Consider the following 25,541-nt stretch of genomic DNA (forward strand, 5'->3'; position numbering starts at 1 on the left):
ACGGAAGTGGAAAACGTACCATATTCGTAAGTAAGACGGATTAATGAGCCTCATTTGAACCAACTACGACTCAATAATCTAGAAATATTTCATCTGAATACAGACTTCATTTAGGTCTATCCATTAAAGTCCCGAAGGAGGAAAAATGAATTGCTTTGGCACTAAAGTGTCTCCCGTAGGAGCAAGCAATTAGTTCCCTATTTGTTAGAAACGTTCCGAATGAATACTAGATTCCGCTATGGAATTTCTTCTTGTTCGTCTAGGGACGAATCAGTTTTCGTTAAAACATATCACGGAGTTACGCAGGAAGTTGCGGACGTTGGGAAGACGGATTGACTATTCAGATATTCAGGGAGAGTGGTACTGTATTCACACTGTAAAGATCTTACAAAGGCAATCTAAATGACTGAATATGTTAACTAATGTTATGACTTATGAAACTGTACAGCAGCAAAGACCCGTAATCACAAACCTAAGCGAGCAATGACAGGGACAAGAGAGCTGCTGCAGTGTATTCTTAAGAAAGCGACGGCAATGACTGAATAGTGGTTCAGTTACAGCACCATTTAATATCTTTACGGGCAACAACCTCTGAGCCAGAATAGTGTTTAACTCACAATATGATGAGAGATAATGTTCACGATTTGTTTATAGCATTGGGGAGGCCATTAAACTAAGAATTCATTTTAGCAGTTCATGATGTTGACGGACAGCAAACATGTATGCACTGGAGGCCAATGATTAAACCTAAGGGCTGTAAATACTAAATTGGAAATAACGGGGTTTCTCAATAGTTTGACATACAAGACATATTCACCTCATGTCGTTCAAAACAAATGTTACATGTAGTTACATGTATACTGGGTTTTACTCTTAAAAAGTCCTATCATGTTGGCGGAAGCTTGGTCACAATTTCGAAGCACGAAAACAAATCTATCCCATGAAAAACAACAGAATAAGTTCCTATATGCGATAGTCTGTATTCTAAAGTCTAGTTTATTGAGTGTATTACTACGGCTAATGGAACTAGCGGTGGAAGATTATTGTGCGTTGCCGAGTCTGTCATTTAGTGTGACGGAGGCCTATAAGGTTGATTGCAATCGATCGTGTCTGTTTGAGACATAACAATTCCCAGGGAACTTTGATGGGTCCTGATGGACGCAATAATTTGTTAGTAAACATCGCCGAGAGACCTGTCTCTCTGAAGTAGGAAACAAGCTTTTTCTGATATAGATATATCGAAAAGGTTTGTCATAGAACCGTTATTTGCACAAAGCAAGTATGTTTCTGTTACTGGGGAAAAACTAAACTTCTGTGAAAAAGTTACAACGAAATGAAAGAAAAAATGATAAAAAATAAGTATCAATTTTGTCAAACGTCATTTAAAATGTACACTTTAAACATTTCTGATACTTGGAAACACAAACGTCTGACCATATCTTCTTGATGCAATGCCGGATATTGTGAACAACACCGTTCAAAACAAACTTGTATACCATTACAACTCTTACATTGAAGTAATACATTCCTAAATAAATGAACAAAGCACGGCGAGATATTTAAACTAAATTTATTTAATTCATTGGGAGTCAATGGCATGCACAACAACTTTCACGTCCCTTGCACCGGCGTAAGCGAAACTTAATAGACGAATCAAAATATAAGAGCAATTACGAACTTCAAAACCATCACGTGAACTGATCAGTTCCGATTTGGTAGGGTGATGCCCACTGTTAGGACATTCCAGAGAAAAAGTATAATTTAATTTTACTGAATTAAACAGTTCATGATGTCTGAACTGTGCATTAATTGGGATTTAAGACATTAAGTGTTATTTCAATTATAAGTGATTAAGTCCGACAAGAATATATTTCATTTCAGTAATTAATAGATCTCTGAGTTTTAAGTATTTAATCTTACTTGGATTCTTTTTCTGTTTTCGTCTTCATCTTAGACTGTCGACCCAAGGGCTCATTCACAATCATTCAGAAAGGAATGTTTTAATCGGCATAGTTAATGAATTAACTAGAAAACCAAGAAATTGATAACGCCTTAATATGGTCCGAAATCGTGCCAGGAATACCAAATGTATGTCTCCTAGACTTTTTCATGGTTGCAGATTATTTTTTCATATTTTATGTAGCCCCTCTCAAAGTGAGACAAATAAAGTAAGCGCGGCTTGTCGTGGAAACTATAATGTAAGTTCAAGAACGTAAGAAACTAACTCACAGCAATTGGTTCTAATACCTGTGGTATCTCGTGTGTTTATATGGGTTTAAGCTCTTACCAACATATTTTAGATTCGGTCGGTCAAATTATGAACTAATTCACCTATGGATAAGAGTAAAAGCGAAATAAACTGAAATGTTTTAAATATGTATAAGATTTTCATCTTTCATTATAACAAACCTTAGTAGGTCATGTACTTCAAACCTAGGTATGAATTTTACTTGAAGGGAAAGAGACAAACAGGAGATTTTTTTTTTCAGCTGAAACATTTAATTATACGAATTATTATGTTTCCATAAATTTGAATTCATCCTTTTGGCAAGATATACCGCATTCTTAATCAAATGAGCCGTGTCATGAGAAAACCAACATAGTGGCTTTGCGACCAGCATGGATCCAGACCCGCCTGCGCATCCGCGCAGTCGGGTCAGGATCCATGCTGTTCGCTTTCAAAGCCTATAGCAATTAGAGAAACCGTTAGCGAACAGCATGGATCCTGACCAGACTGCGCGGATGCGCAGGCTGGTCTGGATTTAAGCTGGTCGCAAAGCCACTATGTTGGTTTTCCCACGGCACGGCTCAAATGATTATCAATAAATATAGTATGGGTTTATCTACGATATTATAAAATTGATATTTAATATTCCTTTATTAGGTATGGAAATAAAAAGACAAACTCCTGAACGCAAATGTTAAAGATACCATTGAAATATATCCTTGTTTCCTGTCGTCTTTAAGTAAACGCTATCAATTTTACTTAAGTTAACTCAATATCATTCATATTTAATATTCATTAAGTACATTTTGGCACGTATTGTTCTTACCATAAATAGCTTGACTAGATTTTCAATGGAAACTCATAAAATCTATTATTACCAGAGTTAACCAGTTCTTGTAAGAAGTTAGTGTCCACAGGGACCAATGCATCAGCTATGAAAAGCAAATGCCTCCTTAGTACAAATAGAACGTCAAGGGAATACGAAAAGCCAGTAAGAAACAGATTTTAAAAAGAACATAGCTTCTTGGCAATAATTAATACCTAAGGGAGTTGAAAGACAGTTTGAATTACAGAAATAAGAATTAACAGAAAGAATTCAATATCTTCTTAACATGCTATACAATTATAAACTAACTGTTCTAAAGCCAGAATGCAGTGTTTAGAAAAGTTAGATGGACAGACAGGATCAATCAGTGGTTTGAACCATGTCAAAGAAATACCTTATAAAGAGGATATACTTCAGAATTTAAGAGCAAGGTGCAATTTGTTTAATAGCAAGGATGGTGACATGACTCACTTTTCGGGATGCTAAACTTTTCTTCTTTGTTTGATGTATTGGCTACATTCTTATATTTTGGACAGAAAAAAGTTTGGAACACTTTTTTTTTTTTTTTTTTGGTTATTTTTTTATAACGTCATACCGACTGATGTTATATGGCGAATTTCCAGCTTCTGGTGGTGGAGGAAGACACCATGAGCCTCTCCGATGAATTATTTTATCACAGGTGGACTTCTGAGTATAACCATTATTCAAGTGAGGTTAAAAACCAAAATCGGTGAAGGGCAAGGGATTCTGAGTCGACAATTTTAACCACTCGGCCAAGGAGGCCCCCAGTTTGGAAAACAGAACCCCTTTATGCGCAAAATATCTGAATTCATTGCAAATGTATATTTAACTTACTACTGATTGATTTTGGAGCAAACAGTTCTTTCTTTATGTCTTAAAAGTTTTAATTTATAAGCAATGATCATGCAATGAAAATCTTCTCAGATACTAAAGTTACATTTGTTATGATTGTGCGGGAATGGTCTGTAGAAATCTATTTCATGAAACAGGATAGAGAAAGAACTCCAGTATTTTATTGTGACTTTCTTCGTTTTACGAGCTTGTATTGATCTGCTGGTGATAAATAAAACATCACCTTTAGCATGAATTATTTGTGCTCATCCATTTAGAAACTACGAGCGTATGAATCCCCCTGCAAATAGAGTCCCCTGGGATTTCTGCCAAGAATTTTATCTATTGTACTCTGTCTTGTTTTCTGTAATGTGTTGAAACATATGATCAATGTTTCCATCAGCAATAATTCTTTCATTTTCAAATTTGTGAACCACTCATACATCATTGGCATCGTGAATCAAGTAATTTCAGAACATAAAAGCGATCCCATTTTCTCTCTTTTTTATGACATGATGACATCAGGCAATGTCTAGAATCGCTTCAGTAATTACAAACGTAACGTAATATCAAAATTGAAAAAAGGAGTGGATTATGTAACTTTGAGTTCCCAACTAACGTTCTTTTTTAAGAATTTATAGTTCATTTGTAAGTGTTGTTCCTACATGATCCTTTTTGTCAGAATTGAAATGTTTTTAGTAAAGTAAGCTAAAGCTGTCCATTTTCAGCTTTTGTCCCAAATCTAGATGGTAAAATTATAAGCTTGGAAATTACCTGAAAAGAATTGTATGTTCTTCACGAGAGGACAGAAAAAAAATAACAAAACTGTTCATATTCATTTTGGTGAATGAAAAACAATGCAGTAATTGCTTATGAAAAAGGACTACGTTTCATTTACTGAACTCTGCTCTGATAAAATCTGAAACCAGAAATTCATATTTACTCCTTATTTTTTTGAAACTCCTTTCTTTTTCTTTTTTCAAAGAAACTTCTCTTTGATCCATTGTCAAGAAAGTTCTCTCTGACATTTGACACGGCTTGGAATTATCTTATTTTCTCGTTCATTTCTCCCATTTCCCACGTCAACAAGGTTGCAACGAAGCGGCGAAAACAATTTTAGCCCTTTTACTGTCGCCATCTTACTTGTATCAGAGACCAGGATAATATCGTAAGGACCTCATTAATTTGTATTAAGTGTGCTTCGATGATTTCTTAAGAGGAAGGAAGAAAGGCTGCTGATTAAAGACCTCTTTTAGAATAAATAGAAAAAATCGGAAACACTTTGAATATTCTGTTGATACAATGCATTTGAGTTTACATTAATTGTAAAAAAAAAAAAACACACACACACACACAAAAAACGCACTTCTTACTTATACTTAACAGTGACTTTGTCAGTTGCGTTATCTACACCAGAGATGGGGAACTTTGCTCCGAAAAATGTCTGTTTTTTTTTATGATAAAATACATGTAGGACTTGCATGAGTGACATTCTTTCTTTGCTTATGTCTTAATATGTTTTAAGAGGGTTACGAAATGTAACATTTTCAAAACAGCTTGATCTTCCATTTACACACAGACATTTAAATATTTTGACATTCTAAATGCATACGTAGCATTTCCATCAACAAATCGAGAATACATCGGCAATCACCAGCGCTCTGCTGTATTTGGCGATGGTGGTGTGAAATTCCACGGTCAATATTTCTTAATCAACTGGAACATAAGACGTTGACTAAATGTGGATTTATTCCACTGGTGGATTGTGACAGGAAAACAGATAACTGAAGTGAAGTGTGGTCTAGCTAGGCAGGTTCGTGTAGAATATGAGGACAAATTGAGAAACCCATGTTACCTGCTTATCATATACTAAAATATATTTGCGTCAATCAGTATTCCATACATGTTTCAAACCCATAGTGTCCTAAACCTTTCAGTATAAATCGACTAAATTGTAATATAGAAGTACATTGCGTGTCTGCTTATTGTCTAATGGTTTTCTCAGTCGCACTCGTGCTTTTGTGGTGTGTTTTATAATCATGTTTTTCTTGTTTTAAAATCATGTTTTATAATCACGTTTTTGTCGTAAAAAATGATTATCATCATAATATCATCAAAATTACTCACATGTCCCATTAAACTATTCTTAATTGAAAGAAATATATGTTTGCTACTTATCCCGAGCACGACAGTACAAAGTAATTCATCATATATTTTATAGTGTTTGGTTTCCAGTCCATTTCTGCTAACATGTTATGTTAGAAATAAATTAGAACACTAACAACTTCTTGGGGAAAAAATGAATTAAGAATAACATACCTTTTTTAAAGTTTTAAGACCTTTGGGGACAACACTTCACTGGACATTGTGATGGAAGAACCTGATCCAGTCTTATGACATTGCCGACAGGCAAATCTCAGTTCAATAAAGTAAGTACTTGTCTGTTTATTACAAATACCTAAATCTTGTTTTCTTCTAAAATGGTTCTACGATTGGTTTTATTTAAAATTTCAATTAATTAATAACTCCGGAACTAGCACTACAAATCAATACATATGCACCAAGCGAACTATCCAGGTTATCGCTAATTTTGGAAGACCCTAATTTACAGCTAGAAAAAAAATAATAAAGTAACATTTTCTTCTAAAAGGTAAATACATCACTTAGCGCCTATTCAAGACGTTCAAATCAAAGACCAATTTGCCAAGCATCAGCAACATGTCAATAATTTTGCCCCCGAGTCCAGCTGCATATATCGCTAATAAATGAAATTAAGAAATCTTGGCGTTCCTTGGCATCTGATCAAAGTATCACCAGATCCGCGTAACGCTCTACCATCCATTTCTAGCCAATTAGATAAAGAACCCTCTCCCCAATTAGATCATACTTGGGCAATTAGAGATAATACACTCAATTATTTAACGATTAATTTATGAGCCGGTAGAAAGGTTGTTCATTTTTATGGCAAATAAATTTGTCAGAAGCCGATGCTCTTTTGTCTTTATTTTCCGGAATAGATGCCAGCGACGACATGCTTCGTGATTGTAGGAAAAGGAGTCGTGTGGCAATATTTCCGAACAACTGACATGTAGGAATTTTACTGACGAGAAATTATTCAAAAATTCCTTGTAATGAGGTAACGTTTAAATCAAGAAGTAAAAAGGAACAAATGAACTTACCGCTTTGTGGTAATTACCACAACCCGTATTGTTTTAATTTTGATATTTGAATGTATGTTTATTAACATTTGCTGACCTTAGTTGGCGGGCGTGTGTGGCGAATGTGGGAGTGGTACATGCAATTTCTAATATTATTCCATTTAATTAGAGGTGCCTGGTACATGCAATTTCTAATATTATTCCATTTAATTAGAGTAGAGCCGTTAAAACCCCGAGTTGTTCGTTTAGTGTACAGGGAATTGAGAGTAGATATTTTTATATCTTTTCATTATTTTCAAAAGAATAAGTAACTAGTCTCCTGTAGAGAATATTCATTCACCGGAGCAAGTGTGCCTTAAAATCAAGAAACTGAAAATATTTCTTAAACAAACAGATATGGATTCCCGCATCATATATATTGACATTATATTACAAAATGACACGTTGCCATATTTTCACGAGATCTTCACTAGATAAACACATAATGAAGAACTCGATCACTTTCTCATATTCTCATAAACCAATAAATCAAAGCATATCATCTGGAAGAGATCTCCAATTACAGCGCCTCTGAAAACACGTCGAAAGTCATAGAGATTTATAATAGAAATACAGGCCCTATTATAAGAGCATATGAGTAGTTTCTGGGATAAACATATTAGTTGCTGATTAGCTGTTGGGTGATCGATGAAAAATGCTTGAGAAAAAAATGCTTTCTTTTCAGAATGGAAAAAAGATTTGAACTGATTAAGTGCGTGTCTTGGTACTCGTTAATGAAAATGAAAATGGCATAATTTGACACGACACGGGTGTCTGACTATACCGTTAACCTGTTCTTGAAATTTCTTACAATTATAGTTGTGCAATAATAATTATGATAAGAACATCAAGGCATTTAAAAGGCAATGCTGTTGGATTTATATGCAATCTGATCGAACTATTTTATCATAGCCTAAATTTTATTAAAGTTGTCTGTACTTTTTCACTAGAGCATGGAAATATATAGCTATAACTATTACAAAAAAAAAAAAAAAAAAAAACAACTAATGGTCCAATATTACTTTATCTATAACAAAATTCATCCCCCTTAATATAGTTACAAACAAAGTTATTTGTATGAATAAAATCTGAAAATAAATCACATGATTCCATTAAAGCGACTATACACATCAACAATTCCTTTGGCAAAACAAGATCCATAAATCATAAAAAATGCTAAGTCATTCTTTATCCTTTAATAAAAAGACTATGTAGTTTTTCATTCTCCCTGAAAGTCTAAAAGTTGCCCTATTTCAGTAAACTGTTTCGCTATTTGAGCGACGTTGTTTTCATATATCGCCTCGAGACAAATACGTGTCTGTTCCATTCTCATTTTTCCTTCGTGTGCTGGGAATTTGGAACACAGAGCGCATGAATATTTAAAATGTGTTTTCCCAGGGTAGTGTTTAACATTGCGCTAAACATTTCTATCTATCAATTCCTCATTTGTTGAAGCCTTAACTATGGTAAGAACAAAACGAATAACAATAAGTCGTTTAAGTTAATAAAAAACTTTAAAGAAAGTATTTGAGTGAAGTATTGATCTCTTCTTTCCTTATTTAGATATTGAAATAAAACTGATAGATGTCATTTATGGTAACAATTGAAGTAAGTTCTTTCAATCTGATAAACTGAGAGATGAAAATCGACCCAATTTGAAAGGTTTATCACATTGCAGTCTCTAATATTACTATAAATAACGAGACATTAGGTTTGCGTAGCTCAGGAATACGAAAATTTATAAAGAAAAAAGGGATTTTTTACGTTTACACACATACATATCATTGTTAAACGTTTAAGTATTTCACATCTTTCAAGTAACAAAACGGCAGATACATGTTGCATAAATAGTAAATAAAAGATATAGGTAAATTCATCTCTTTAGATTGTATTAAATAAAACAAAGGAAAATGATGGTAATTTGCTGCAGTAATATACTAAAAGACCTAAATGTAAAAAATCTGAACTTCAGCGCTAGATGGAACAAAAAGAACTCTCACAATAATTTAGTAACGTAACAAGACGTTTACTTGGAGTGACAGATATATTACAACTAAAACATGTTCCACAAAACTATGTAACAACTGACAGAACAAACAGAGAAAGTGGAAAGTATTGTTCAAACAATAGGAAGACTACATTTCTGTACATACAGACAAGTGAACATAATACAATACGAAACACTGGACTTAATTGTATCGATATAAGAGGAACGAAAGAGCGGGTTTAGTAGATAGTACTCTCTCCAGGGAGAGAAGAAACAAACTTCAAGGGACTACCTGACATACATACAGAAATAAAGAGAAACATACTGATATGACTACAAGAGTGAATGAACAAGTATAATCCTACCTGTCAATGATGACTGGATCTGAGGGGGTCTCGTTTCTGTTACCACAGCTCTTCTTATCACAACATCGACTGAAAACAATAGGTAAGTAAATAAATAAAAGTAAATAAAATAGTAAGTCAGTAACACGAGTGGATATGCGAGTGTGTCAGCAAAATATTTAATACGGAAGGTGAGTAAAATTTAAGTGAGAATAAAAAATGACTATCACTGGACTATGAAGGAAAGGTAGACCTGTAAGTAACTGATAAAGTCAGTCAGAAAGCAAGTTATAAAAGCTGACTGAGTAAATTCAGATTAGTGAACAAATGTATAAATGAGTGTGATGAGTGAATACGTAAGAATGAAAGCGAATGGGGCAAGAAAAAAGAAAATGGAATAAGTAAATGGTAAGTAAGTAAATATGTATACAAAAAATGAAGAATAAAAAAGTTATGTTTGTTGGTTAGTTACTACTATACCCAACTGAATATTTTTGGAATTTCAAAGTATATCTAGTTCTGTAACAAGGTATACAAAAAGAAAAAATAGAACATTTTCTGACGAATAATATCATCTTTCAGCAGCATCATAGCTGCTTCTGCTGCTTATTTGAATGACTCTGTTCCGTTCTATTCTGTTCTGTTATCACCAACTATTTAACCCTTAGTAACGATCATGGTAACTAATGAATTTTCCAATTAACCTTAATGAATAAGGTACATAATTAACCATATCGGCTAATTAGCCACAAGCGGTAAATTATACATGCCACAAAATTATTGATCATGTCAAAATGGTATCGGTGTCATATGAACCTGTACATCTGCTTTGCTATTTTCTTAATCAGTTAATGCGAGGGATAGGGATATGAAATAGCAGGTCACAAAATATGCAGATCATATAATTAGGTAGAAATTAATAAATATCTTTTTATTCATGAAAGTTATTATTCAGCTGCTAAGCAATTTTTATTGTTTCCTTTTTCGATTGGCTTTATTGGTTACTTTGTTATTGCTGTTGTTGTTAATGCAAAATGACGATGATGATGATAATGTTGCTGCTGATAGCCGCTGTTGTTGTTGTTGTTGTTGTTGCTGTTAATGATGATTATTCTTCTTGTTGATGATTATGATTTATCTTTTCATTAATATCATTCTTATCACCATCATCATCGCCATCACCTCCACCATCACCATCATCATTATCTTTGTCAACATCATCATTAATAATATTATCTGCAGTAGTATTTTCAACGCTGTGACCCTCATCCTAGATATTATGTTCTACTTAATTTCAACACAATTTTATTCATCTCTGGAATGCTCATATTGTTAGACTATCGCCAAAATATATATTTTCGTTTTTTTTTTCCAATACAGAAATGTATTTGTTTCCACTAGTGAGATGCTGTCAAAAATTACAAGATAGTAATTCTCGCTTGAATGATGAAAATAGATACCTAATGCATCATCCAGAGCATATATAAGCAGTTACAACCGTGCACCGTGTTCACCATGAATTTTTTATTTTCATTTCGTGATAAGAAATCGGAAGAAAGTTTTGTTTTACCTGCACATGACTTCATGTGTGAGAAGCACCCGGCACATCTCAGGATTCTTGTCCTGGCCTTCATAAATAATAGCCTGAAAATAACAAATAAGTGTATTAAGTGTTGGTCAAGTATCCTGTAAAATAAAATGTGGAAGCATAGAACGTAACCCAAGAAAAACAACAACAGAAGACTGGGTTCTTGGGACGCAAAGAAATATCCAATACCAGCCACGCCTTAAAGCAACGCCTTCAAACGATATACTAACAAATTTGAATGGCTTTCGTGATTCAAATGGACCAGAAAATATAACACGGAGTTTGGGCCGGACCAGGCCAGGCCATCGATTTAGAACATCCCGTAGTGGTTGTTGATATGTCAATGCTGTGACCACGAATGCAACGACATTCAGCCTGTTTTTTTTTTTTTTGGCGATAAAAAGTACTTTAAACTGAAAATGCGGATTGTTGGCAACAACATAAATGTTACAAATTTAACCGAAAAGGATTTGAGTGAAAATTTCCGTCAACATATGTAGGGTCGAATTCGTTAATCAAGAGTTGGGAAGCTTTAACCCTCGTGTTCTGGATAAAACATGATTAACTCATTGCTGAATGTCTAACGTGATTAATTCTTGAACGGACCGTTCGACCTTCTCTGAGACACCGTCTTATTGATTTTCAATAGTCCCGAATTATCACTGTGAAAATCTGGCCATTCAACCGGCGAGGATATGCTTAATGCTCGGCCTTAAATGTCCTTTGATACAATAATGTCCACAAATAAAACACACTTTCGGGTTACATTGTTATATTTTTATAATTTCTTCTCGCAAAATTATAATTATACTCCCATCCAAAATACTAGTTTTTGCCTCAGTCAAATAAAAACATAATTTTCAAATGTAATTTACCTTTCCAGAAAGTTCAGTTTGAATTCAACATAAAACCTTTTTTTTTCTTTTCTACAATTTCAAATTCTGTTGCCTGCATCACAGACGCATCGCCAATAATTAAATTAAAAATGTTCAGCAAAATCACGTGACCTTTCATATTAGATCATTATCAAATAGTTTTGTTCGTTTCTTTAAATTGTTAAAACGGTGGAAAAATCTCGCGTGACAGAATTCTATATAGTTTGCGAATGTTTCGAGATATTGTTCCAACTTTGTAATAACTTGAAACAAAATAATTTGCATTTTTACGATTACGACACACGCGTGTGACGAAGGGGCCATATGGCCATACGATATAAAGGCAGGCCGGCTGAATGTCACTGAGACTTTTATCTGTATTTGTTATTTCATTTAATTTGATAAAATGTAAATTAATGAATTAAAATCGTACTTGTCTAATGTATTTGAAGCAATCTAAGCAAATATTGTGATCCTGTCAAAGTTACCTGCACTTTGTTTTATTTAATTTAATTTATTTTATCACGGCTATGAAACTTATAATGATGCAATGAGACTTATTTTAAATCATCATAAATGTTTTTGTGTTGTTGTTTTTTGTTTTTGTTTGTTTTTTTTTTCATTTTATTCTTTGACATTTACACAATAAAACAAGGGGCATTTGTTTTATCAAAAAACCGGACTACTTTTTTTCCAGCGGTAAAAATATTGTTCTACTCGTCAATTTACGTATACTATCTGCCATAATTAGTCATACGCTGGTCATCCATTTCTTTTTAATTTAAACATTTGGCTTGATCGATGTTAAAGCATAAAAAAATCAAATAGTGTAGTGGACTTGAAACAAGTTATTAAAACTACACTTACTGTTTTTGTGACGGAATCGATGAGACGTATATATAAATCTTGTTCCTGCCGAACACCTGAAAAGACAAACAAATAATTAATTACACGGCTCCAGTTCAATGCATGCACTTGATACATGGGCATCGGAAAGAATTCTCGCGGGATGTTTTTCTCTCTCTCTCTCTCTCAACCAACGAACTTTGTAACTTGCGAATCAAAAGACATCTGATGCGGAGTTTCAAATAAATAAATTCTATAACGAAGAGTTCATTCATGTAAAATAAAATGATAAATGTTTGTGTGCGTAAATCAACGTAAATTAAAGTAAGCAGTTTTCCGCCAGGATGGTTGTTGTCTTATCTATATCAACTTTTCTATCCTGTAAATTACAAAGTAAACAATATATGGCCTCCTTATCTACAACATAACCGGTTAAAATAAATGAAGGAAATATATATCAAAGCAACGAACAAAATCTTGGAACATTTAAACAAAAATACAATCAACCATAATATGGATTATGTAATAAATTCCTATGAAGTGATGACCCCTTAATGTGAATGTAATGTCCGTTACAAATACGCTCTTTGAGAAGTTGTTTTTATTTAGCATCTAAAGGAGGTTGTTTAACCACCCACAGTTCACACCTGCCCAGTGACCATCAGCTTGATTATAAATGTCACTGTGGATTGATGTTTACTTCTAAAGTCAAAAGGGCAATATACAGACTTTTAAACTAAATTTTCAAAAAATATGCAGCCTCAATTAAGTTACGAGCACAAACATTGAATAGATACAAATGTATGTTTGAAGACATGCTTTTGTATGCACCAGACACGACTTTGTTGTGTTGGTAAATAACTACGGTAAACAATAGAATTCATTAGACATCTATCATGACATTGTGTAAATTATGAGCAGGGACATGAATATCAATAACAGTAAGCATGACATTTTTGTTGTAACAAATAAGACGATTCTTTCTTCATACAGTCTGACTGATAAAAACTAATAGACCAATGAAATCATTTTAAGTCGTGTAAAAAATGGAACTTTTTCAAATTCTTTTTTTAATTCAGAATTTTGTAACAAGTTTCCATTTATATAAAATCGGTCACAACAGTCTAGTTTACAAAGTACATGCAGTTTAAACAGTGCACCTTAAAGAGAACGAAAAAAATTAACATCTTTCTTAAAAGCCATTGTTTTGGGGATAGATTCCTATGTAGCTGCTATTTCAAATGATAATGCAATAGGTTGCGTAATCACATTTATCCGGATAATAGAATCTGGAATCCAAAAAACAATCTACGAAATATTGGCATTATAAAAACGATCCCTATCATTTTGGAGATAAAAACATATAATTGAAATAATTAGAAATAATCACGGCCTAAAGATCAGCCAGAAATTTTTAGATCTCTTTCATAATGGGCAAATATCTCAGAAATAAGCGTACGGGCTTATCCATTTATTTGACCATATAATAGACAATATGTTAATTTTGAACTGTGAGAATTTTCATAAAATTTTACACTGCTCGCGAAAATGTCATCAAATGTGTATTTTTCGCATAGACTCCTATCGTAAAGTCTTGCCTGAGGTCCAAACCATTCAAAGCAGTCTAGACAAAAAAAAAAATCAAGCTCACCACATTGTATTTTTATTTACCAAATTTTCTTAGTTTGTCTGAGCGTGTTTAATCAAGTTTCACATTAAGGAAATTTTTAGTCCGAAAGTGCAGAATCACCTCAAGACTTTTTGATTTTACACAAGCATAATATCTGATTGAAGCCGTTTAAATAGTGTTTATATCTCTATTTGCAAATTGTTTCAACAACATGACCTAATGAAAGTCAGAAATAATTCAATCAAATCGTAAGATAAAAGTTGCACGAACGGACAGCGTCTTTTTAATTGCACAGAGGGGATATAATCGCAATAAAATGACATCGATTAAGATAAAACACCGATAAATCGTGTTCATCAGGTGGTAAAAATCAACTGCACTAGATTTCTAAATTGATTGAATTCCGATTCAAACCGGGTCTATATTTAGACCGTGATTTCAAGTAAGACATGTCTTTTTTTTTTAAATTCCTTTCTCAGATGATAAATTGAATAATAAGAAAAGCCTGAAGGATGCTTAAAGACTTATACATGTACTTATCTTCCAATCTGACACTAAGAGACTATAGTTTAACTACCACAGAAATATGTTCTCGTTCAGTGTCATATTTACACAAAACAAAAAATGGGAGATGCTGCGGGTGACCGTGAACAAAATATAAAAGCCTTAATTAGTTTTAAGGTAGTTCTGTTCACTTTACTACACCAAGGCATGGTTTAACGTCATTAAACCGGATAACCCAGAATAAAACCTGTGTCCGGCATATTTTTTTTTTCAAATAAAGTCATAAATTAAACTGATCTTCAAGCTTGGTGTTTTCTTTGATCAACGTAAATGTCATAAAAAAGGTACAGACCTTACAATTGTAATTGGCTATATGATTGAAAACAGGTAAATGTACACTTGTAAGTAGTATGCTCAAGAAATTCAATTACATGACCCTATTTTTTTAAAATTTCTACATTATGGAAAAAAGTATGATCAGAATGTTCAGAATTACCTTAAATACGACTAAATGTGAAATCATACTGTATTTTTCAATTATTTTTAGTACGCATAATTATACATTATGCTTATGCATTTATCTATTTATTTATTATTCTTTTTATTTATTCTAATTCAATTTAGAAAGAAATGAAGTCGGTTTGCCAGATTGTTTTATCTTTACTAGAGAACTATTGATCTTCCCCATGACATGTTGTTTCCGCTGACAAGATGTTGTGACCTTCTAGATTAACAGTTCGTAATAAAATATTAATTTGCATATTCTATAAAATTTTGACGTTTTTATCGGCAGTTTCAATACACTTTCTAATGACAAGAGGTCTTGCTTTGACTTCTAACACTTCGAGAAACGTTTCAGAAAATTCGTGGGAAAATCAATATCGGCGTTAATTGTCTTCAATTTAAGCATGGCTAATTCGATAGAAACTTTCATACCCCATATGTTATGCTTTTTGCTAATGTCTGCGAACCTTATTTTCTAGGCTGAAATAGAGACGGAATTATTGGAAACTACAGTTCACGTATGCTTAAATAGAACGAAACTCAGTCTAGTTTATTTAACTTACGTTATGAGGTTTCGCTGCAAAGTATGTTACTTAAGTACATGAACATCAAAAGACTCTTTTCCGATTCTAAACTTATCAAATATACAACAGGAGTTATATTCTTTTAAGGTCGATTAATGGTTCCAACTAAATCAAATTTACTTTTTGGGACTTATATATTAGATAAAACTATGAAATTCCAAATGTTAACAAGAATCCTCGCTGCTTACAAAAAAAAAAAAAAATCAACTGAAAAATAACTTTCGTCTCCATCCAAAACTGCACAGTCAAGTTATTTTTGCCTATGTATTATGATGAAATAGACAAAATACGTAATTAAAATGTATACGCATTTTGGCGATTTAAAGACATTCGTTAAAACCGTTTGAGCTTTTTAATTATATTGAGTACATTTAAAAGTACATTTAACCTTAAAAAAAACGTTTGCATAGACCTTTCATTGCTTATTTAATTGCAGCTGACAAATGTGTAAATGTTAAAAGGCTTTCTTTAAAATCTCTTTGATAATTTCAAGCTGACAAAATAAGTTAGTTATCAAGACATATGTATAGCCTGGTCTGTAAGAACTTTCAACTGGAAAGAACAACTGGTGCCGCGTATATGATTATAGTAACTTTATTAGACCACATTTGTATAACTGATCCCACATAATATTAAGCAATACAATCTGTATAAAAACGCAGGTAAACGGCATGACAAATTGAAAACCTCAATTGTAACTGTTTGGAAACCTTTTACCACATTATTTTACAAAGGGTCAATATTTATAGAAATCAGGTCGCAACTGACAATTTCAATAGCCATCATAATGTTGATAATTTCTTTTTCATTTTTAACGCTTAAATGAATTGATTGTTACTCATATTTGCGGAGGCATTACGAGAGTAAACATGCATGCACGTGTTAAGTCCATAATAACACGATCTTTGACTGAGCGCGTGCTCTGTGTAAACAAATGAAATGGAATTATGGGTAGGAAATGTAATACTGGGGTTATTTCCGGACAATAATTGCGATATAATTGTAGTCCTTGTCGGTAATTCGTATTCGTTGAGTTGCTCTGTTTGTTGACATTAAAAGAATAGGAAATTCAGTTCCCCGATCCGGATGCATTAGATTTTATTGTAATTAACTCAACTCTGATTTAAATCGCTTTTTTATTCCAGGTAAGGTAAAAAGCCATCAAATAAGCTGGAAACAAATTTATTACTATTTGCCGTGTCTTTTTGTGATAAAATAAAATATTTATAGCAAACGACTGTGAAAATTTCTCGGATGTACCCTATGACTTTTAATCAGTTGATATTTTGAGGGTAATACATAGTTGTTACAATCAAAATGATACACAAAAAGTATAACAAAAAGTACTTACCGTTTGCGTACAGAAGTTGTAATCTGTAATGAATTCCATTGTTTGTTTTTTGACTGTCGGATTCCTAAAGGAGAAAAAAATGTTAAGTACAAATAAGCTTAAAGTATGACTTTTCAGAACATATTCATAGAAAGTAATTTAACGGGAAAGAATGGGTTTAAGTGGTTAAGCATTAGGTGTTATTAGGAACATAAACTGAATGTTTAACAATATTCCCTATATAACAAGGTAGGAAAACTGTAAAATACAAGCAACGATAACTCGCTTTTTCCTCGACTAACTAAAAAGTCTAACAGGGGAGTGAAAGGGTTCGTTGAGGAATATGGTGAAAGAAATACAAATATAAGCCTGTACCTCCTAGCGAGAGTTCTTGATAGATTCCAGATTTTCTACATCAAATAATTAAGGTGTAAGAACAACGGTTCATTGATACATCGATTAATTGATTAAATATCGATAACGGATTCATTACTGTGTAATTACATCATTGTGCCACTGTAGCGTGCTGGGAGCCATCTGATAACCGAGTCAGGTACCACTTACATTTATAAGACGCAGGTCTTTAACAGGTGGGATGGCGGTGCGAACAGACGGGTATCTAATTAGTGTGCATTCAGTGAAAATACGCTGTCTATTTACTTACAGTATAGCAATGGAAATAAGCAATAAATTATAGACATATTTTCGTGTTACTAATAGAGGTCTGACACCTGTTACTGTTGCTAAATATTGTAATACACACAAATTACTTTGTATTATGCACATTACTTTGTACTCTGTGATATTTACTAGGTTATGAATAGCAGAATATTTTCGGACTGCCTATGTAATACGACTGAAATACATTAAACAAATAACTGAAAAAAGTCACTGGGATTTTTTTAAATGGCAAGTTTCCCCATCTGTTTGGAAGTACATAGTAAAAAGTATTCCGTAATCGTGAGTGGCAGAAAGGGGCGATTTCAATTAAATACTGCACTCAGTTTAGTTTTTAAAGTTAAAATCGCTACGACCTTTTAAGGCAATAATATAGAAGGACACAATATCAATATCTATATTATAATGATATGTTTTTATTATAAATGGCAATTTACTATGTATAAGTCTTTAATAAAATTCTGTGTGGTTCTGTTCTAATGAATATTAAAGAAATAATAATCTTACCGTTTCTTTTTCGACGAAGTCTATGAATGCCGTTCTTTCAATTTCTATAGGTTGCCCTTGTCTGTCGTATAAGGCGAGAACAAAGTGGAAGAAGTTACTTTTCCGTAAATTACTAGGCGGTTGCTTTTCAAAGTGCGCACGGGTTATTCCTACTCCAACACTGTAATATAAAAAATATAGTTTCTCAAATTATGCACGGGATATTCCCACTCCAACACTGTAATATAAAAAATATAGTTTCTCAAAATATGCACGGGATATTCCCACTCCAATACTGTAATATAAAAAAATATAGTTTCACAAAATATACACGGGATATTCCCACTCCAACACTGTAATATAAGAAAATATAGTTTCACAAAATATACACGGGATATTCCCACTCCAATACTGTAATATAAAAAAATATAGTTTCTCAAAATATGCACGGGTTATTCCTGCTACACACTGTCATATTCTCAAAGCATGCACTGGACATTCCTACTTCTAAACTGCAATATAAGATATGCAAATTCTCAGTGTTACTCTGGATATTCTTAGTCCGTAATGTAAAATTATATAGTTTCTCAACATTTGCACGGGATATGTCCGCTCTAACACTGTACTACATGCATAAAAATAAATGTTCTCAAAATGTGAACGGGTTTTTCGTACTCAAACATTGAAAAAGTAACATAATTTACTGCTGACTATTCCTTAAAGTTTCTATTCACCTATGCGTACTAGGTGACTCGTCCTGGGAGTGTACAAGGGTTAAAAAGTTGCTGTATCTTTAAAGATCAAACATAAATCTAAATTGAGTCGTTTTCGAAATAAATATGTCAAAATACAAATTTCTGCCTTTGTATTTCTCGTTTATCTTAGTCCAACATTACGGTAACTTTAATACCCTTCCTTGTCATTTTATGCTCAGTGTCTAGTCTTTAAACGGCTGGCAGAAAAGTTTCTAAATATTTTTAAGTTCATTAAGAAAGGTCATAATACCGGTTGTACCGGTACAATAACAAGTAAAGCGTAATTCTTTTTTAAATTTCCAACAATCAATAAAATTAGTAACAATCGTTTTCGAACCACCACCATTCATATCGAACAAAAAAAAACTTCCTTATTTAAAAGCGAGATATTAAAAATTGATTTCGTCAAAAGACCAAAATTAATGATAAAAATGGAAATATTTTAAGAGATTTGCTGGTTTTACGTTTGAGTTATTTTCTAATGTCTGTATGCTACTGGTTTTCTAAATCACCATCCTCACCGCCCGCATGAAAACGTTATGAAGATGTTATCACATATTTTGATTCATACACCAGACGGTTTTAGGTTTCCATATCTATAAGTTCATCAGTTAATTCAATTGACAATATTATACAGTTTTTTTTATGACGCATTAATTTTTTTGAAAGATATAGATGATTAAATGTAAAAAAAAAGAGTCTAATTTTGATATTGTAAAATACCGTGACATGAACCTTTCTGTAATAACGCAGGTAACAATCTAAATTTCATATTTTCCGTTTTGTAATATCGTATAAGTTTTACGTCCGAAATTCACCAGTTTGAATAATTCACTGAATATCATTTTACGTTATGCCACTGCATTAAAATGCACGTGTATCAATACTGCCAAATTTCAAATTTCACGAAATGGTGTCATTATCTTTAAACAAAAATGGAAAACGCGACACATGTGACCATCCAGTTTGGTGAAATTGCATGTATAATCAGATTCCACAATATTTTTACAAAAATCCTTTAATTTTAGCTATATTCACATATTCAGACTTTAGTAAAAAATAAAACAACGTATCTCTTGCAGATATTTGCATAAAAGAATGGTTTGCGATGCAACCGCTACCTTTTCAGTTCCTATCCAACAGAAAAGATCCGATTGGAACCCAAAGGGGACTAATATGCGGCAATAACTCAAACGAAGATTGAGTGACTGATTTTGTTGTTCGATTGACGTACAACTGAAACAGGTTTGCAATTATACGTGCAAGCTATATAACCTGACATCGGAAGTAATTTAAAACGTCTCCATATCTGTCTTCGCTATATAACATAATATACTTAAGGGAGTCCCTCTTTTATATCGGACGACCGTTACTCATTAATTTTTGAAGGAGGACAATTCCCTGGTCCCAATGTGTAACCGGAAACTAAAGATTCTAAATTATCTATAACAGTGGCTTGAAGAGCGCATTTATTAAAAACGAATGGCTTATTGATAACTGTAATATTATAAATTCATTAGGGAATGCTAGAAATAGGCATAGAAGAAAATATAACCTGATGATATTCGAAGTAAAATTTATGGGTTTTATTTTGATTTTCTGACTGATTGGATCGTGAAACAGCTGATTTGCGTTCGATAAATTTTAGTACGAAATAGCCTAGGGAGCAATAAATAAATTGAGAATAATATCTACTCTCCAGCAGTAATTGTGTACTTGAACTTTAAATAAATGAATAAAACTCGCCTTCCTGCGCTCTGTTCAACCATCGTCGGTTGCATCCAGTTTCTTATAGTGCCAAGTTGTGACGAGATTTCCTCCTTCATCGGAGAGTATTTTTTATAACTATCACTTGCAATAGTGTCACTGATCGTTCTCCATATATATCAATTATGTATCTATGTTCCTGCGTTTATTGTTTCTCTTTTCGTATCTCATAGGTATTCCATGTAGAAAATTTTCAATCAACGTAGCACGGAAATGGAAAATTGTAATAAAGACGTCCGGAAGTGTGAAAAATATGAAAACACTTGAAGTATTGATAATCTACCAAAGTCTTCAACAATTCTTTACATATATCCCAAAAGACACTTAAAATTCTAGAACAAAACGTTTAATTTCCGGATGGTTTTCAAAAATGATCGCTTAGACACGAGCTCCCTTTAGTTCCCATGAGCTGTAAAGGGTCAATTTGAAAGATGGTATATCGGCGTGGTATTGGTCTCAAGCCGACAACACTCGTGTACTGAAATGAAATCCCGGCGGAACGCCTTTTGTTGCTATTCAGTTCCGTTGGTAAGTAAGCAGTCCCCTTAGAGTTCCATGATCCTATGGGATCCAAGACCTCCAGAAGGTGGGGTTATCTCTATCCAATCGGAATATCGAATTTCATTAGGTGCCAAAAAGTCAATCTTAAACCACGCCTATATCAGTCTGCGGCTACCGCACGCGCGTTGCTAAGAATCGGTAATCGATTAACCAATGAGAACAGAGTTTTCATCTTCCAACGATGCTGGAATCAGCTCTGTGGGTAGTATCCCCTGAATCGGTTGCCATCTGCGAAAGTAATTATCCGAAAGTACCGTAAAGAATTCGTGTAACAAAGAAAAACTATGAAACAAGTGTAGTTACTTGTATTTGGAATAATTGACAGAATATTTCTTTGAAGTTCCGCATCTCATTCTACGGCTCTAACGGTACTTTTCGGAGGTTTTTGTCACGAATAAATGGAAAATAGTGGTTGAACCGTTATGAAATGTCAATAATTAATAGCTATGGACGACGAAATAGCATTATAAACGGCAACAATTCAACGAACATTCTGTTTCACAAGCTAAAAGTCTGCGATTTTTTTCTTTTATCACGATAGCCGATAATTCTCTGTCAGTTTTATAAAATTTGAAAATGGTTATCTCTTTTCATGCCATTTGTAATTCCCGATTGTTACTAATTAATGGAGTAACGATTTTAATGCTGTTAAGTAGATATATGGATAATTACTGAAGGTATTGGGATTTTTCTTTAGTTGTAAATTTTTGATACATCTCAATTAGAAATTAAAATATCATTTCCGTGCCTATTGTACCTTTGTTTATTGCGTTATTAACCCATACCTAAATTTATAAAACTCACCATCGCTTTTAAATTTTAACTTATAGCGAAATGTCCCATTTTTTTTTAAACGTATGAATACAAACACGGCATCGAATTTACCATTTTTAAGGAGTTCTTTTTTTCTCGTTTAAAGTGATAAAGTTTTGATGTTATTTTAAGTTATGCCGACGACAAAATACCAAAAACAAGTAAATGAACATGAAGTCAAGTACCCGAAACACTAAAAGTTCATATCTTTAAATCTTACATAATAGTTAGCAGAATTTTGCTGCGTAATTTTGCTGCGTTTTGAATACATAAATTTTGAAATATTTAGATACATTTCGGTGTAAACTAGAAAAGTATAAGTGACCATTTTCTCCTACCTCTTATAAATGTATCGTTACAACAACATCTTTATAAGTGATCAAGTGTTTGACGTTCAATTAACCCTATTGTACTGAAGTGTTCAAGAGCACTTGAGAGGGTTTAAAGAACCCCAAGAGGGTCTTTGACAATTTGTCCCCTATTGTAGTTGGTGAGACAACATCGATCCCTCTTACCCGAGAAATATTAACATTGTGGAAACAAGATGAAATGTTCGATTAGTTCTAAAGTTGTGTAATAATATTTATAATTATACTCTTTTAGAATATGTGTTAAACTTTTATGCAACCTAACTAACAGTCCCGCTGGTCAGATGTTTTTAGTATATTTATAGACAGACAGACAGACAGACAGACAGACAGACACCGTCATTTTCTATCAGGTTACACACATAAAAATTACATGGTATAACAACATGAAATACAAATGCATACTTTATACATAATTTGTGTTGGAAAATTTTTAAATATCATTCATAAATACTGTCTTTTTCTGAGAACACTATACAGTTCTTTGTACGGGGGAACTCAAAAATAGTCTGTAATATTTAAGCACCGATATATGTTTCCCTTTTTTAAAGAAAATGAAGATATATGTATATATCGAAACAGTGCAAATGTCACTTTAATAAATGATTGTTTCAGTTTCGCTTACGTTTTTTTTTCAAACCAGCGAAAGTAACAATGTTCAATTAACTTCATATATATCTGGTTGTACGCAGTTGCAATATTTTAAAAGAACTATTTTCGTACGTGCGTACATGGTATTTCAAGTGGAAATACTGAGAAACAAATATGTATTAAGTAAGTATTGTCACATGATGTCATCCTTTCTTTATTCTTTTATGTAAAGCATCCACCGGCCTTTTCTAATTCCTTTTCCGTTGATGGAGATCAAGAAACAGAATGTCGGAGGATATATGACTAAGCTAACGTATAAAACCAAATAAAAGTATTTAACACTAGTACTTGTTTTGTTTGTTTCTTTTATTCTTATGTTGGTTTCATCTAAACGTGTTTTTGTTCTTTTTTGTAAATCTGTTTCCATCAAAAAGTGTATTTTTACTATTTTATTTCGTTGTGCGCTTCCAAGTATCATACATATGGTTCATTTCAAGCTAACCGTTATTTGGGAGAGGTTGCATTATCGGACAGACATAATTTAACTGTGCATTTATTGCACATAACACCTGGACAAAAGACGAAAGACTTATGGCGTAATCTAAATGGGGCGGAGCCCTAGACAAAAGCTCCCAGCTCCCGTTTCCGCAGCAACAATGCTCTTTAATTATAGCCCAACATTCGGCTCTTTTCAGTAGCGGTCACCCGAACCAAATAGGCGACATAATAACCATTGTTAAAGTTATCAACAAATAAACGGCACGCGACCATGAGGGGTAGCAGGTTTTTAGGAAACTTTATCCAGGATAAAATGTGAAGGTTTTTGATACAAGAGGTCAACTAACACGGGGTTAATATCGCCCGTTGCGACCTTTTGGATATAAATGTGTCTATTTAGCAAGATATATGACGTTGCTATGGTAAAGATGTTCACTGCAAAAGAGTTCAAACAAAAATATATCATAAATGATAAACATTTGGTAACAGTGTGTAAAATGTTCCAGCGGGTGCGATAGTAAAACCCGAATAAAATATAAATAGTTGTTTCATTTTCATTGTTTTTATACTCTTGTCTTTTTTTCTATCTCTTTGGTGTTTTTACTGTCTTAATATTATCTATTCCCTATTTCCTCCATATTTATTACCCATTTTGATATGAATTATTTATACAGTCCTAGGTATAATTGTTTGATCAAAATGCAGCTGTAAAAACGTTAATATTCCTTCAAATCTACATAATCATACGTCTAATTTTGATTTTCCTCACATAATAGATTTTGATAATTCTAAAGAAATGACATGGAAAGGTATTCGGATGGTTCTTTCTCCTGCTGTCAACTTTACCTATCTTTTTCTCATATATTTTATTATTTATTATTCAATGGTGTCTATGTTTGCTTATGAAGTACCGGTACCTTGCGTAGTTTCCAAGAGCGCTACACGCGTCAAATACTCAGCGAAGTAAAAGCAGTAAACTTTCTATTAGTATAGCATAATACAATGATATTTAAATTTAAAGTGTTTAGGTACATCAGTCATTAAAAATAAAATATTTACATTTGAATACTTGTAATGACCTCAAGTATAAAAGTATTTTATTAAAGGGCCGACTTGGCTATAAATTAGCTTCCAGAGTCTTGTGGTTTTCCCTGACATTAATGCCCATTTTATCATAATGTTTATCGCATTTCAATGATCAGCCATTACCAGGTACACACTAAGGCAATAATGCTGGACATGGTTGCTCACTGACCATCTGGGTTCCTCTCAGAGAATATGTTCATGCTCCAGTGTGGAATTGCACTTGTGATACAGAAAAAATATTCAATCAAATGTCATGTGCAATGATATATATACCAGTAATTTGATAATTTACAGTGCAATCACTGTGAATCATTTGTAGTACAATCACTGGGTCTGGGAACTAAAACCCCCATTACTTGAGTTTCTGTTTTTCTGAAATATATCTTTCATCGTTTTCATCATTGGGGTTAGTTTTTTATGAAACACATACTAAGATCTATTGTATTTCAAAGTAATTAAATGTGATATTAGTAATTTATTTACATAAATATGAGACAATTATGGATTTACAGTCAACTCGTCCCCTAGTCAACTCGTTTCCCAGTCAACTCGTCCCCTATTTGGTCATTTCGTCCCCCTCGGTGATTTCAAATTGGTCATTTCGTCACCCTTTTGAGGTGACACCGTACATTACTATCTATGTG

At 33.2% G+C, this 25,541-nt stretch overlaps 1 protein-coding gene across 3 annotated transcripts in view; it reads right to left on the reverse strand.

Annotated features, from left to right (window-relative positions):
• Positions 1-21,504, reverse strand: part of LOC123546110 (transcription factor COE3-like) — a 42,356-nt gene extending 20,852 nt beyond the window's left edge. Inside the window, exons 1-6 of one of the 3 annotated variants that reach the window (XM_053551198.1) lie at positions 20,960-21,504; positions 18,480-18,639; positions 17,316-17,379; positions 12,764-12,819; positions 11,004-11,077; positions 9,455-9,523 (exon numbers count right to left, since the gene is read on the reverse strand). In XM_053551198.1, coding sequence (XP_053407173.1) covers positions 9,455-9,523; positions 11,004-11,077; positions 12,764-12,819; positions 17,316-17,379; positions 18,480-18,639; positions 20,960-21,039 — 503 coding nt within the window. In that variant the 5' untranslated portion in view covers positions 21,040-21,504. The remainder of the gene's footprint in view (positions 1-9,454; positions 9,524-11,003; positions 11,078-12,763; positions 12,820-17,315; positions 17,380-18,479; positions 18,640-20,959) is intronic. The other 2 variants (XM_053551200.1, XM_053551199.1) reach the window with 2 other exon arrangements.
• Between the last annotated feature and the right edge of the window lie 4,037 nt (positions 21,505-25,541).

The sequence above is a fragment of the Mercenaria mercenaria genome, chromosome 9, assembly GCF_021730395.1.
Source record: "Mercenaria mercenaria strain notata chromosome 9, MADL_Memer_1, whole genome shotgun sequence".
Lineage (NCBI taxonomy): Eukaryota > Metazoa > Mollusca > Bivalvia > Venerida > Veneridae > Mercenaria > Mercenaria mercenaria.